The sequence below is a fragment of the Triturus cristatus genome, chromosome 3_1 (assembly GCF_964204655.1).
Source record: "Triturus cristatus chromosome 3_1, aTriCri1.1, whole genome shotgun sequence".
Lineage (NCBI taxonomy): Eukaryota > Metazoa > Chordata > Amphibia > Caudata > Salamandridae > Triturus > Triturus cristatus.
In genome coordinates, this window is record NC_140583.1 from 224,514,088 (window position 1) to 224,527,101 (window position 13,014).

Genomic DNA, 13,014 nt, shown 5'->3' on the forward strand with positions numbered 1-13,014 from the left:
TATGTGTATATGTATATATACATGATACTTATTGCTTTTTATATATACCGTGGGACTCCCACTTCGACGACGGGGAATATTCAAGCATGTGAATCTATGAAAGACACCAATACTGGAGAACCACAGTTTACAGGTAAGTAACATTTGTTCTTCCCCCGTATCCTGGTCCCGAACCAGCCTCGGGGGCTCCTGCCCCTTTAAGGCTGCATGCCCTGAGCTCCACCTAGCGCTTCTGGGTGCTGCCTCTGGCCTCCGCAAGGAGCCTGCGGAATCTCGGCTGTGCTGGCAGCGGCCTCGGGGATCTCGGCAACGCTGGAGGGGACCTGCCCGTCCGCTCGACGGCTCCTGGGGAAAAGGCGCTGGGCAGCGGCCTCCGCCTCCGGACGGTTCTGACTGCTCCCGCGCTGCTCTTGGAGACACGCCTCAGCTTGAAGGCGTCACACGATCCCAGCTCCCAGACCCGGGAGGCAGTGGCTGGGCAGCGGCAGGTATCCCATAGTCGCGATCCTGTCAGCAATCGACTGTAGTCGGCGTCTTACGTCCAGGGTCCACGTCTTCAGCTTCTCACCTGTCTGAGAAGGAAGTGTACAGGTATTGGGCCCCCTCGCCGCTCAACAGCTAGCCCCGGATTTGGGGGGCTGTTGCTTGCCCTGGGGCGAGCAATAGCCCCATTTTCAGGGCAATGTAGATGGGCCGGGGGCCTCCCACCCCAGGGCGGCATTTGTCCCCGGCCTCCATTGGGTCCGGCTTTGCCTTCCCCGGCCCGGGCTCCATCCATGAGGTGCTTTAGTCATTCACCGTCCCCTGACGTCATTATTTTTCTGAGATGTCAGTTGCCCCTCACAGATTGCAGCACCCTCTTTTGACACAACGTCATACCAATGAGCTACAGCTGAGAAAAATAGCCCTCTGCTTCACTTTCTCTCCGAATGAGCCCTAATCACTGCAGTGCAAAAACATTTTTTGTGCCTCTGCTTCCCCTCCTGTGAATGGGCCTATCTGTAGGGCAATGCCTCTACTTGTTTTCTTTTGCTTTTCTTGCGCTGAAAGCTCTGCCCTGTAGGGCAAAAGACCAATCTGATGCAGGCTCTCCATTCAACGGTCTTAATTGATATAAAGTAATTTGTGACCTATCTCTGAATGAGCCTCTTAGTTGTAGAATTTTCTTCGTATGGAGATACGCTGCTTATCTAATATTGAGCATTTTAAACGTGCATTTCTGGTCTATCTATTTAGGACTCCTAAGAGCATGCGAAACAAAATATTATAAGATCAGTGATTTCATAATACTCCGATAAATGGCTGATAGCTAAGTGGGTGTTATGTATAAACCACTGAGATAATCACTTGTATGTTGTCTGTTTCTGTTGACCAGTGAAAGGGAGTGCATGATGTGTTTTATACTGGATTGGAGCTGACACGTCAAGAAAAGGTTTATTAATTGTGATAATGTCATTGTTCTATTATTGTGGGTTGGCCCGACGTTGCTAAAGGGGATATTTTAGCATAAGTCATCTACATCATTGTACATCCTCTCGGGTAACCTCTTTTCTATCTTCATGCGTTCTCGTAAAGCACACCTCAATCTTTGGCACGTGCAAAGCTGATAACTCTTCCCTGTTCCTTTCTGTCTCGTTGCTAGCCCAGGTACTTTTAAGTGCCACCCTGTCGATTTAATGTTACCTTTAGTGTTTCCTCTTTATGCTAGTCATTGTCAGTGACTTATTTCTTATCACCATTTCTATCGAAAACCATCAGACTGTAATAGTAAATGGATATCGCCTATGTAACATTTGAAGTGTGGAGCAACAAGTGTAGTTGATAGAGGAATGCTAGCCTAATTAGTATTGCCAATACTTATCAGTTGTAGAACATTGTTAGCTCTCAACATTACAGAGGTATATGTGTTCTCCTCATAATGTTAAATCTCAATTAACAAATGTACAAAAACATGCCACAGGCCAGGCAGAAATAATCTGATTTGGTTAGAGGTTGGTTGCCATTCTGGCTGCAATGTCCATATATGGTTGAGTTATTTTTTATTCTTAATTAAAATTTTTAAGGGCTAAACTCAAATTTAAAACATATTATTCACATTTTCCCAGGTTTTTCAAAGTGCTACAAAAAAGTAGATGGAGAGTGTGTGGAATATCTTACATCCATCAGGGAGAAGAATGTCAAAACAAGCAGATAAGGTGTGTGAGGTATAATCTGGGTAGGCCAAGGTTTCGCAGATGGTGTCTTTATAAAATTTGGATGTTTCAATTCTGATTGCCATTTTAACACAATGGCATTTGCAGACTGAGCATTGATTACTATCGTATATGAGTTTTAGAATTGTAGATGGTGGCTTGGATAAGTAAGTGAAAATCTCCATTATCTTTTTGCAAGGATTGCGTGTTGTTGCTGTGTTCGCTAAGAAATTAGGAATATCTCTTAGTGGAGTGCAGTTTGTGACTGGGATTTGGCATATCTTTCAATCAGAACAGAGTGAAGGAGTATGTGTACCTAACGCATCAGCATGCATACAGTACAGAAAAAAGTTGCGAATATCTGTAAACTGTTCTGCTACAGTAATGCAAATAAGCTTGATGGAGAAGGGCAGGGGCTATAGTTTGTATTCCTAAGTGGTCTCCACCACAAGAGAGAGACTTTTGCTGACTACTGTTAGTGTTCTCAAGGCACACTACTGGATAGGCTGTGATTTTCAAAAATACATATTGTCCTTGCAGGATGAATCTTAGTTTGCAAGTGGGTACTGCTTTTTTCCAGTGAGTAGGGCCTCTCTGACTCCTCGATCCAGTGTTTCATAGTAATGTATGTCTGCTAGGGTGCTGACAGGTGGAGGGTAATTGAGTGATTGTGTGGATTGAATCCACAACTGTACCTTGAATTTCAACTGAAAAAGCCTAATGCGGTCTTCGTGATGAAATGTAGAAAGTGGTGCATTTAAATGTTTTTAAAGAAAATTACATTTTATTTTAAGGTTGAGTCTCAGTTGGGTCTATTTCGATGTTATTCTCTCCTCTGTGTCTCCTATTGCCTGGCCTAACTGGCAGTTGCTTAAGGGTCAGTACTACTTTTTTCCCTTAACTAGAGTCTTTCAAACAGGATTACGTGTTTCGTTGATAACCTGCTGCTTTCCATTCTTAAAACCAGTAATCTGTTTTGTCTTACTTGATTCATAGACTTGTAAAAAATGCTTGTCTCATAAAGTGTCTTGTCTTACAGAACTAATGGCCGTAGTGTGAACAAGTATGGCTGCAATGGTCCCTCCTGTGAAGCTTAAGTGGCTGGAACATCTCAACAGCTCATGGATCACAGAAGATAGTGAGTCCATCGCCACACGAGAGGGCGTCTCTCTCCTTTATTTGAAACTAATCAGCAATAAGGAAGTTGTACCTTTGCCCCAGCAGGTTCTGTGCCTCAAAGGACCTCAGTTACCGGACTTTGAACGGGACTCTCTGTCTAGCGATGAGCAGGACCACTATCTTGATGCACTTCTTAACAGTCAGCTGGCACTGGCTAAAATGGTATGCTCGGACTCTCCTTTTGCTGGTGCTCTTAGAAAGAGACTCTTGGTGTTGCAGCGAGTGTTCTATGCTCTGTCTAATAAATATCATGATAAAGGGAAGGTGAAGCAGCAACAGCATTCACCTGAGAGCAGCTCTGGATCAACTGATGTCCATTCTGTCAGTGAACGCCCCAGATCGAGTACAGATGCTCTCATTGAAATGGGAGTTCGCACTGGCCTAAGCCTACTATTTGCACTACTAAGACAAAGTTGGATGCTCCCTACTTCAGGACCTGGTATCAACCTTTGTAATGATGTCATTCAAACAGCGATTGAAGTTGTGAGCTCGCTCCCGCCTTTATCTCTAGCAAATGAAAGTAAGATTCCACCAATGGGTTTGGACTGTTTACTACAGGTGACAACATTTCTTAAAGGAGTAACAGTTCCCAACTCTAGTGCAGACACCTTGGGTCGGAGGCTTGCCTCCGAGTTACTTCTTGGGCTAGCCGCTCAGCGTGGTTCTCTGAGGTATTTGCTTGAATGGATTGAGATGGCTCTGGCATCATCTGCAGTAGTCAACACCATGGAGAAGGGCAAAATGCAAACAAGTCAAGAAGGATTGATCAGCTTTGACTGCTTTATGAATATATTGATGCAGATGAGGAGGTCCTTAGTAAGTATGCATGCTAAATTTAAATGTGCAAATTAGTAGATTAAAATGAGTCCAGAAATGTTACAATTTCAATCGTCATTGAGACATGACACGAGAACAGGGAACAATATTGACTGATGCATTTTGATTTGCTTACAGGACAGTGAATTGCAACTTGAGAACGTCCTGCTGTCAGTTGATTACATTCTATTTGATAAATATGTAATGTGCCAAGAGTTTCTTTCTTTAAGATTGGTTCATAACTAGTGTCTAAGTATCACAGTATGTGCCTGCAATTTAAAGTATACATAAACCTTTTTGCAAGTGCTGTAAGTAACCTGTGAATCACATTTGATTCCCTGGAAAAAGAAATACTGTGAACAGATTACTGGCCCGTGGCCATTTACATGGTTACCAATATTGCAAATCAATTTAGCTTTTTTTTTTTTCGTTGCCCTATAATTTTTATTAAGTCAGTATTCTTTTATTCTTGGGTCTGTAGTTTGACATCATGATTGTTCATGTCTTCTCAGTTTTCTATCATGGTTGCCCTCCTCAATTTGATATGCATTGGTTAGTGATGCAAAACTCTAACCTTTGTGTGTTCCTGTTGGTTATATATTTGAGTAAATGGATCAGTTGAATGTTTTGCAGTTTAATGTTTGTGAGTTCAGCTTCAAATCGGTTTGTCTGATGGGTCGTTTCTACCAGGCTTGTGCCAAACAAATCATGGGGCATGCTCAAATTGTCATCATATTTGTACGCTATTTAACTATATTAGTTGCGATGAATTTGGCTTTCGTTTCCTGCACATATTATACATTGTTTCATATTAAATGTATTTTTTTTCTGCACAGTAACTCTTTTTGACTAATAGTTTAGGTGTGCCACTTGGGTGTCATACTTTGGATGATAGTTCAGTATCTAACCTGAAAGACCTCAAACAGTGTCTCTTTTCACTTTTGAAAATCATCTACATGTGATATGAATTCAAGTCACATTAATCAGTCTGACCCTTACTGAAAATCTCAAAACGTCTTGGAAAGGTGTCAAAAGTTATTACACCATGAAGGTTGGACCGTTTTGTATCTTATCCCATACTTTGTTTCTAGTATCTCGCTGTATAATAGTTACCATCTGTCAGAATCTCTAGAGTCACTCCTATTGCTATCCAGAGTTCGCTGGTTTTAGGTCTCGCCTACGCAGCGCGCATGCGCTGCATAGGAAAGAGACCTTTAGTCATCGGCACAGCTTTCCCTGCAAAAACGTGCACGCGTTGCATTGCTTCCAATGGAAACGCGTGCACGTCTGGCGATTCACTTGCGGGAACGAGCAACTGGTGCCATATGGTAGCAATTATCGCGCCTTGCCGCTCGCTCCCGCAAGGGAATCGTGTAGGCCCCCCCTCCTCTCTCCCTGCTGCCACGCGAGGCGCGCGCGCGCTTGTTCCTTTTATCACCATCACACCGTCTTACCCGGGGCCCACAGAGCCCTATACCCCCCCACCGAACTAACTCCTTTATGACAAGTTTGATGGGTGACCTCAACGTTTTATTATAGTAGGAATAGCTGTTGTTCAGAAATGAGCTCTAGAGGGCTGGGACTTGTGCACCGTTCATAATGTTTTGCTTTCAGCACCTATGTTTTTGGTATTAATAGTTGTTGTTGCCACTGAAAGGGTTAGCTTGAAGTTGCTGTGTGCTTCTGTAATCATAGCCCTGCGTTCGAGGCTACGCTACATGCCACACACGAAGACTGCAGTGGAGTTGAATCAGGCTTGTAAATGATAGATGATTTGACAACATTATTCCCTGGTGTCCATAGGTGCCCTGCCTGGCATGACAGAAGACACTATAATCTAAGGTGAAAAGACTAAAATCATGACCTAGTGAGGTGACTGCTGTAGTTCCCTCTAGTGAATGCTCCCTCGTGTGGTTGCTAGAGGTAATTGTTTTGTGTGTGGAGACAGCCACCAGTGCTACATGCCTGCAGGAACAGTTGCTGCCTTTCTTACTTTAGAAGGTCACTGTCTCAAAGAGATGGGCAGCCACTAATACTCCCACTACAGCCGTGGATTTATAAGCGCACCATTACACGCACACCACTGCTAACCTGTGCCTCTTTGCTTTCGGTGGGTCTCAGCTGGAGGAGGAAATTGTGTGGGCTTGAAGTGGCAACCGTTTTAGCCTTCACCTTTTTAAATATGCATATTAATTATGTGGAACAATAATTCCAATATTTGTTATGTAGGTAAGAACTTAATTTGTTAGAGGCGACTACCACTGCCAGCAGTCTCTTCAAATAAAAGAAAACCGCACACCAACCAGAGAAGAGGGCTCCTTGGAGAAGAGTTCTTATCTAGAGACCGCTGTATGTTGATGTCCTATTTTTAGAGACAGTTGCTTCAAGCCCTCTCTTGCTACATCTGATCATGTGATTTAGGGTGTGCATGTGCGGAGATACCCAAAACAACCTCCCTCTGCTTCAAGGCTAGCATTATCATTCGTAACATTAGGCACGATGGTCCCATCCTTTCTTCCCTCGATGACAATAAAACGGTGAAGTTCCACTTTTTGAAAATGGATTAGACAAGTGACGTGGCTGAGTGCATCAGTACCACCTCATAATATGCTTTTATTTCACTGGAGTGGAGGAGGCTCGGCCTCTGACTATGGATAACCCCTTCGAAAGGCTAGGTCTGCCCGAGTATCATTTTGTGAGTGATTAGATGGCCAGGAAATAGTTCACTCACTGAAAATGGAGAAAACTAATGGTGTACTGTACCAACTCCTGTTGTGTTTGGTTGGACGTGGCAGTAAAACAGCAGCACAAGGAGGTCACCTGGTGATATTGAGCTCACCACTGCCAGTGCTGCAGCCTCTCTCTGTTGGACAACCTTTGAATGTTGAGTTCCTGGTGCTTGGAAGACATTGCAAGGGAGGCAGCACAGACACGTTTAAGCTCAGAAGAAGGGCTGTATAAACGTACTATGTACAGTTCAAGACACATTAGACTCTCAATCTGAAAAAACTCTCGCCATTAACTAGTTGTTTCGAAAATAGTTATTCTTTTAGCTGATTTTTGGTGGGTTGAAAAAGTCAAAACGTCAGAGCTATACTTAAAGATGCCTTTAAATTCTGTTTATTTTGTCACATTTGCTGTACTTCAACGACCGAGGTCAAATGTCAGGTATGTCTTCTGACAAGTTCCTGCTTATTCTTTTACCATGGGTTTGGTGGTCACTTTTCTTTCTCTGACTGCAAAGTAAGAGGGGTTGTGAAAGTGAATTTTGTGACAATCTTAGGATGTCGTTTTTTTGGGCACAACAAAATGTAAATACCTGTAAATAAACTAAATGCATTCAGCAGATATCAAAGCAAAAGTGAAGAACGTTTTTTTTGTAATTCTGATGTGTGGAAACCATTTTTAATCGGATCAAAATAGATAAAGCCACTTTAATTGGTGCTACACAAACCATAGCTATTCAAAGAAACCTCATTTCCGCACATTATCATTTGAGTGCTGTATGCTATATAGTTTCATCAGTAAAACTGTGTCTGTGCAAAGTTATAGGCCATTTCAGTTGAAAATGTGCTGTCTGTAAATGACAGTTTGCTACCATACGATGCTTTCATTACATAAATAAAATCACCCCTCCTCATGTGCAATAAAGGTAGGTGGGTCATGAAAGCTTGTCGTTCTATAAAGAGGGTTGTGGTTCCAAAAAGTTTGGGAACTAGTGCTCTAACCTATAGAAGCTTGGCCAGTAAAGAGCCAAAGTAATGCTAAATTCAGTTGCCTGTCCGCTTATGGAGCTGTTATCCTAAAAGTAGTTCTTTTAGTCATCTAACCTTGTTTTGCTAGGTAGGTGGGGATTGTTTATCAAAGTGGCATATAAAACATGGTTTGTTGCCATTTGGATATTTCAAATCCCAAACTGTATGAGAGATTTTTGGTTCAGATACTTGTGCCGTCTTGGGCACAGCTGGGCGGAAAGTACAAACTTCATTCCTTGGTCCCAAGGGCCAACCTTGAAGCTAAGACATTCTTTCACTTTGTTGACACTCCCATTCTCGTCTTAAGAGGCTTTCAACTTAAGTCCGGACCCAGCCCCTGCCCCCTTTTCCAGGAGTCACCAAGTTAAGCCATCTATATGGTTTGATTGTAAACTAAAACTAAAGCCTATGCTGGTATACTGCCCCTTCCACAAGGCAAAGCCAGAAAACACTGTCACAGCCCTGATTTTTTTTTCAGTTTTCATCCTTGTGCAAGTGGTGCGCGATACTGCTCTGTCATCAAACACGAGGGGCCCGTTTTTAGGTCTTGCCTGAGCCAGCGCATGTGCTGCCCTGCTAGACATTTAGTAGGCGGGTTTTTAAAGTGCTACCAAAGGCTTTTGCCGGCCACCAGCTTGCGGTTACGCGCACAAGCCCCTGCGCCTCGCTCCGCCTCTCCAATCACTGCTGCGCGCGCATCTCTCGCATGCTTAGTACAAAGCGCGTAATCGCGATCACTTTCACTGCGATCGTGATCGCAATCACTTTCGCGTCTTTTTGTTGCTTGTTTTTCCTCTTCTGTTCTGTAATCTCCTTGGGGCCTTTTCCATTCCCATTTCGTTATTTTCAGACTCGCTGTCTTTCCCTCTAGCTCCTCTCTTGATTTGTTACCCATCTTTTTTTCCTCTTTACCCATCCCTCCTCTCATAAGCAACTTTTCCTTTTTCCCTTCATATTTCTTCTCCTTCTTTCTTGGGTTTGTCATCTTCCTTTGTTTCTGGCACCCGCAAAGCTCTGCAGATGCAGTTTCTGGCTTCCACAGGCAGCGCTTACGAGAGGCCCTGTCCCTCGAGACCCTGCAGAGCACAGGCCCCAGCATGGGCAGCACACGTACATCTAGGCCAGGCTTACAATTCGGATTTCATTAATATGGCACCATTTCCAGAGGTGTGAGGATTTCCCCTCTTAGCGGCACAGGCGTTTCTAGTGTGTCCTGGTCCTAGAGTGGGGTACAGAGGGGCGATTGAAGGCTCCGAAAGTGAGTTTAATAATCCAGGGAGTGACCATTCTTAGCATCTCTGTTCCTGCAGCTGCCCCACGTGTGCGGCTTCTGCGTGCATGTACCACGTCACTGCGGTGTTTGTCAGAGGTGCCCATCTCATCCTTTGTTGAAGGCGGCCTCTTGCTCATGGCGGGGTGTTTTCTTGGTTGGGACACTTAAAGCGTATTTATTCAGTAAAACACAAGGTCTTGGCTATAGCCAGACCGAAAAATACCACATTAAATGGGAGACTTCGACTGCCAGAGGCTTGAAAAGCCTTTGAGATGACCTTGGCTCTATTCCTTACTACCAGTTAATAAACAGGCGAGTTGTTTGGCAGAGCAAATTTGTGTGGAAATGGCTATCGTGCCATCATTCGTGTTTTTCTTGTTTCAATGAAGGGAGAATATGTAACAAGCATTGGCATAGCCAATAGGTCTCGCCTTTGGGACCTTATAAGTGTTTAGCCATGCAACAGTTGATGTTGATGCACCAAGGATATTGTGCTGCATAACTAAATACTTCTCAGGTCCCAAAAGCGAGACCTATTGGCTATGCCAATGCTTGTTAGTGTTTATTTTTGTGGCTTTTTCAAAATTTCAGAAACTTTTGAAATCAGTGGTTCTGCAGCCACCCCCTCATTAAAACATGTTTTTCCAGTGTTTGCAGACATATTGCTATTATTGCAATGTTTGTACAACATGCATATTTCAATATGTAATGTAATGTAGGAATATTTGAGTATTCATATAATGTACAATGCATATGTATATCAAAAGAAGTTACCCCTATTCCAGAGAACGAATACGAGTACTCGACCTGATGGAATTTGTATCTGATTGTTTTCATTGATTGTGAGTACAGGAAAGTTGCCTCTGTGCTTTGCATCGATTCAGTTATTTTTCCATAACTTTGTTTGCTATCTACTGACCGCTGCTGCTCACTATCTCTCACATGTTCACGTCCGCACACAGTCACTCTTTCTTACACATGCTCATGTATGCTACCCTGTACCCCAGAAGTTGGAGCTAGACCCAAACTCCTATGGAGCTTATCTACTTAGCAGCCCATCTTGTAACCTCTCCCCTGCCAGCACTGCCTTTACAACCAAGTTGCATGCTTGAACTTGTAGTTTTGTTTTTAATATAAGTATGAGGTCAAACGTTCTGGAATGCATAGTGCTGTTTCTTGAATTAAGTATACAAAAAGAAATTGATGGAATGCTCAAATTAATCTCAGCCACTGGTAATTACTCTGGTCCAAACTTAGGTGGCATGTTGTGCAAAATAACGGTGCACTTGGATGCAGCCCGAGTAATTACCAACGGCTGAGAATAATTCAAGCATGCAATCACTCACTTTTTACATACTTTTGTGTGTTGCCTTTAGTGTGACGGGTTTGCCCAGACGTGGGTCACATGGACACTGTGTCACTGGAATCAAGCTGTACCTGGCTGATGAGCCCCAACTATGGCATAGATTGCTTGTATTCCTGTTCAGGATGGATCTGGCCTGGCTGTTCGGGCTGGACTGTTACCAATGGACCAGCGTCCAGACTGATTTGCATATGACTGATTCAAAACTGAGGTGGCATGGTGTGCAAAATTGCGATGGACTGGGATGCGGCCCCTAGTAATTACCAGTTGCTGGGATCAATTCAAACATTCCATTCCCAAATAACTTTATAATTTACAGGAAGGATAGACCGTACAGTGCAGAAGGTGGGATCGGTTGTCATTGTTAAAGATGTGATCGATGTTCATTCAAATAATCCAGCTTTAGTTCCACTCGGAGGTCAAAAACGCTGCCCGCCGTATTACTGAAACATCTGGACTACTTTTTGTCTTGCTCTATAAATTGCACAGTGTACAGGTACAGGATTAGAATCTCTAACTGGAAATTCTAGATATTAATAAAGAAAACTGTGCTCTCCTCCGAGTCTTAAATCTTTGGCTGGAAACAACTATGAGCACACTGGTCGGCCTCAGAAATAATAATACCACCCTGTTATGTTATGTTATTCATGATTTATACACCGCACGGCTACTCCAAAGAGTGTCCCGGGGCTTGAGAAAACCACAGACAACCAACCAAAATGAAAAACGCCCCTAGTCGCCGTCCTAGAAAAAAAGGAGATCTAAAGCTGAAAAAGCCACGTCTTCAGGTTTCGTCTAAAGGTCAGAAGGTTCGAGCTCTGAGGCAGTGAGAGAGGGAGGCCATTCCAGAGTCGAGAGGCCATAACCTGAAATGATCTTCCTCCAACCCGCGAAAGCCTGAATCTTGGAATTAAGGTCAGGGACTGGGAGGAGGATCTTAAAGAGCGCTGAGGTGCGTAGGGCTGAAATCTTTCCCGTAAATACGGGGCCCCGATCCCATGGAGAGCCTTAAAGACCAGAACCAAGGATTTAAAATAAATTCTTTTTTTCACTGGAAGCCAGTGGAGTGAAGACAGCAGATGTGAGGTATGCGTTCTGGGCTTAGTTAAAAAAATAGCCCTGGCAGCCACATTCTGGATGATTTGTAGCCGACTCAGTAGATACTCGGGAAGTCCCAAATACAGTGAATTAACATAATCAAGTCTCGACAGCACCAAGGCCTGGACCACTGTTTTACGATGTGATACTGGGAGAAGTGGAAGAAAATTTTTCAAAATCACAAAGCAAGTGCCAGCCACAGATTGGACTTGCGTCTTCATAGAAAGAGTAGAGTCCAATTTGACCCCCAGATTCTTCACAATCGTGACTTCCGAGAGTGGGGGAGACATGTCCTGTGGCCACCAGGAAAGCCAAGCTTCATGGGTTTGGGAGCCAAAAAAGATGATCTCCGATTTATCGGAGTTACACTTTAATTGGTTATCATTAAACCATGCAAAAATCTCCCCGAGACAGTCTTTTATACAGTCCCCATCAAACTCCGAGCCCTTCTCACAAGTGATCAACAACTGAGTTGACACTATTTTAGCACCATGCTTTTCAGCGAGAAGGGCAAGAGGGGCGATGTACAAATTAAACAGCGTGGGACTAAGGATAGATCCCTGCGCGACCCCCACATTCAAGGAGGGAATTTCAGCTGAAAAAGGGGGTGTCCACACTGTTTGGGAGCGATTACTTAGAAAGGATCTCATCCATTTCAGAACCAAGCCTCCAAGCCCGCCCCTCTCTAGTCTTTGCAATAAAAGCTTGTGAGGGACGGTATCGAAGGCCGCGGAGAGATCAAGCAACACCAGAACTGCGCTCCCGCCCCTATCCAGCATGGCTTTGACCGTCTCGGCCATCTCCAGCAGGGCAGTTTCTGTGCTGAAGTTGGCTCTAAAACCTGACTGGCTTGGATGAAAAAGGTTATTAGCCTTAGCAAAACTTGTAATAACTTCATTCACAAATTTCTCCAGAACTTTGGAGAAAAAGGGTATAAGGGAAATCGGCCTATAATTACTTACATCATCAGGATCAGCCATAGGTTTTTTTAAGAGAGGTAGGATTTTAGCACTTTTCCAAGCTTGAGGCATAAGGCCCTCCTGCAGAAGAGAATTTAAAATAGTGTTTACAATAGGATTAATCACTTCTGCTATGGACGATAAAATTTTCGCAGGACAGGGATCTGAAGGTGAACCGGATTTAAGATTTTTCATGAGGGAGAGAGAATGATTTGGACTAATATTAGGGAACTGCAGGAGACATACATCCCGACTGTGGTCAGCTTCCACCTCTTCACAAGGTTTAGTCTTAAAAGAGTTCTGAATGTCCAGAATTTTACCATGGAAAAAACTAGCCATCCGCTTAGTCCAATCACTGGAAGGAGTGAACGGGCAGCTG

The 13,014-nt window shown here is 43.7% G+C and overlaps 1 protein-coding gene across 8 annotated transcripts in view; it reads left to right on the plus strand.

Annotated features, from left to right (window-relative positions):
- HERC1 (HECT and RLD domain containing E3 ubiquitin protein ligase family member 1) overlaps positions 1-13,014 on the plus strand; it is a 1,817,725-nt gene that overhangs the window by 53,406 nt on the left and 1,751,305 nt on the right. For all 8 annotated transcript variants that reach the window (XM_085643727.1, XM_085643730.1, XM_085643731.1 and 5 more), the window contains one exon: positions 3,232-4,187. In XM_085643727.1, the coding sequence (XP_085499853.1) occupies positions 3,258-4,187 (930 nt within the window). In that variant the 5' untranslated portion in view covers positions 3,232-3,257. The remainder of the gene's footprint in view (positions 1-3,231; positions 4,188-13,014) is intronic.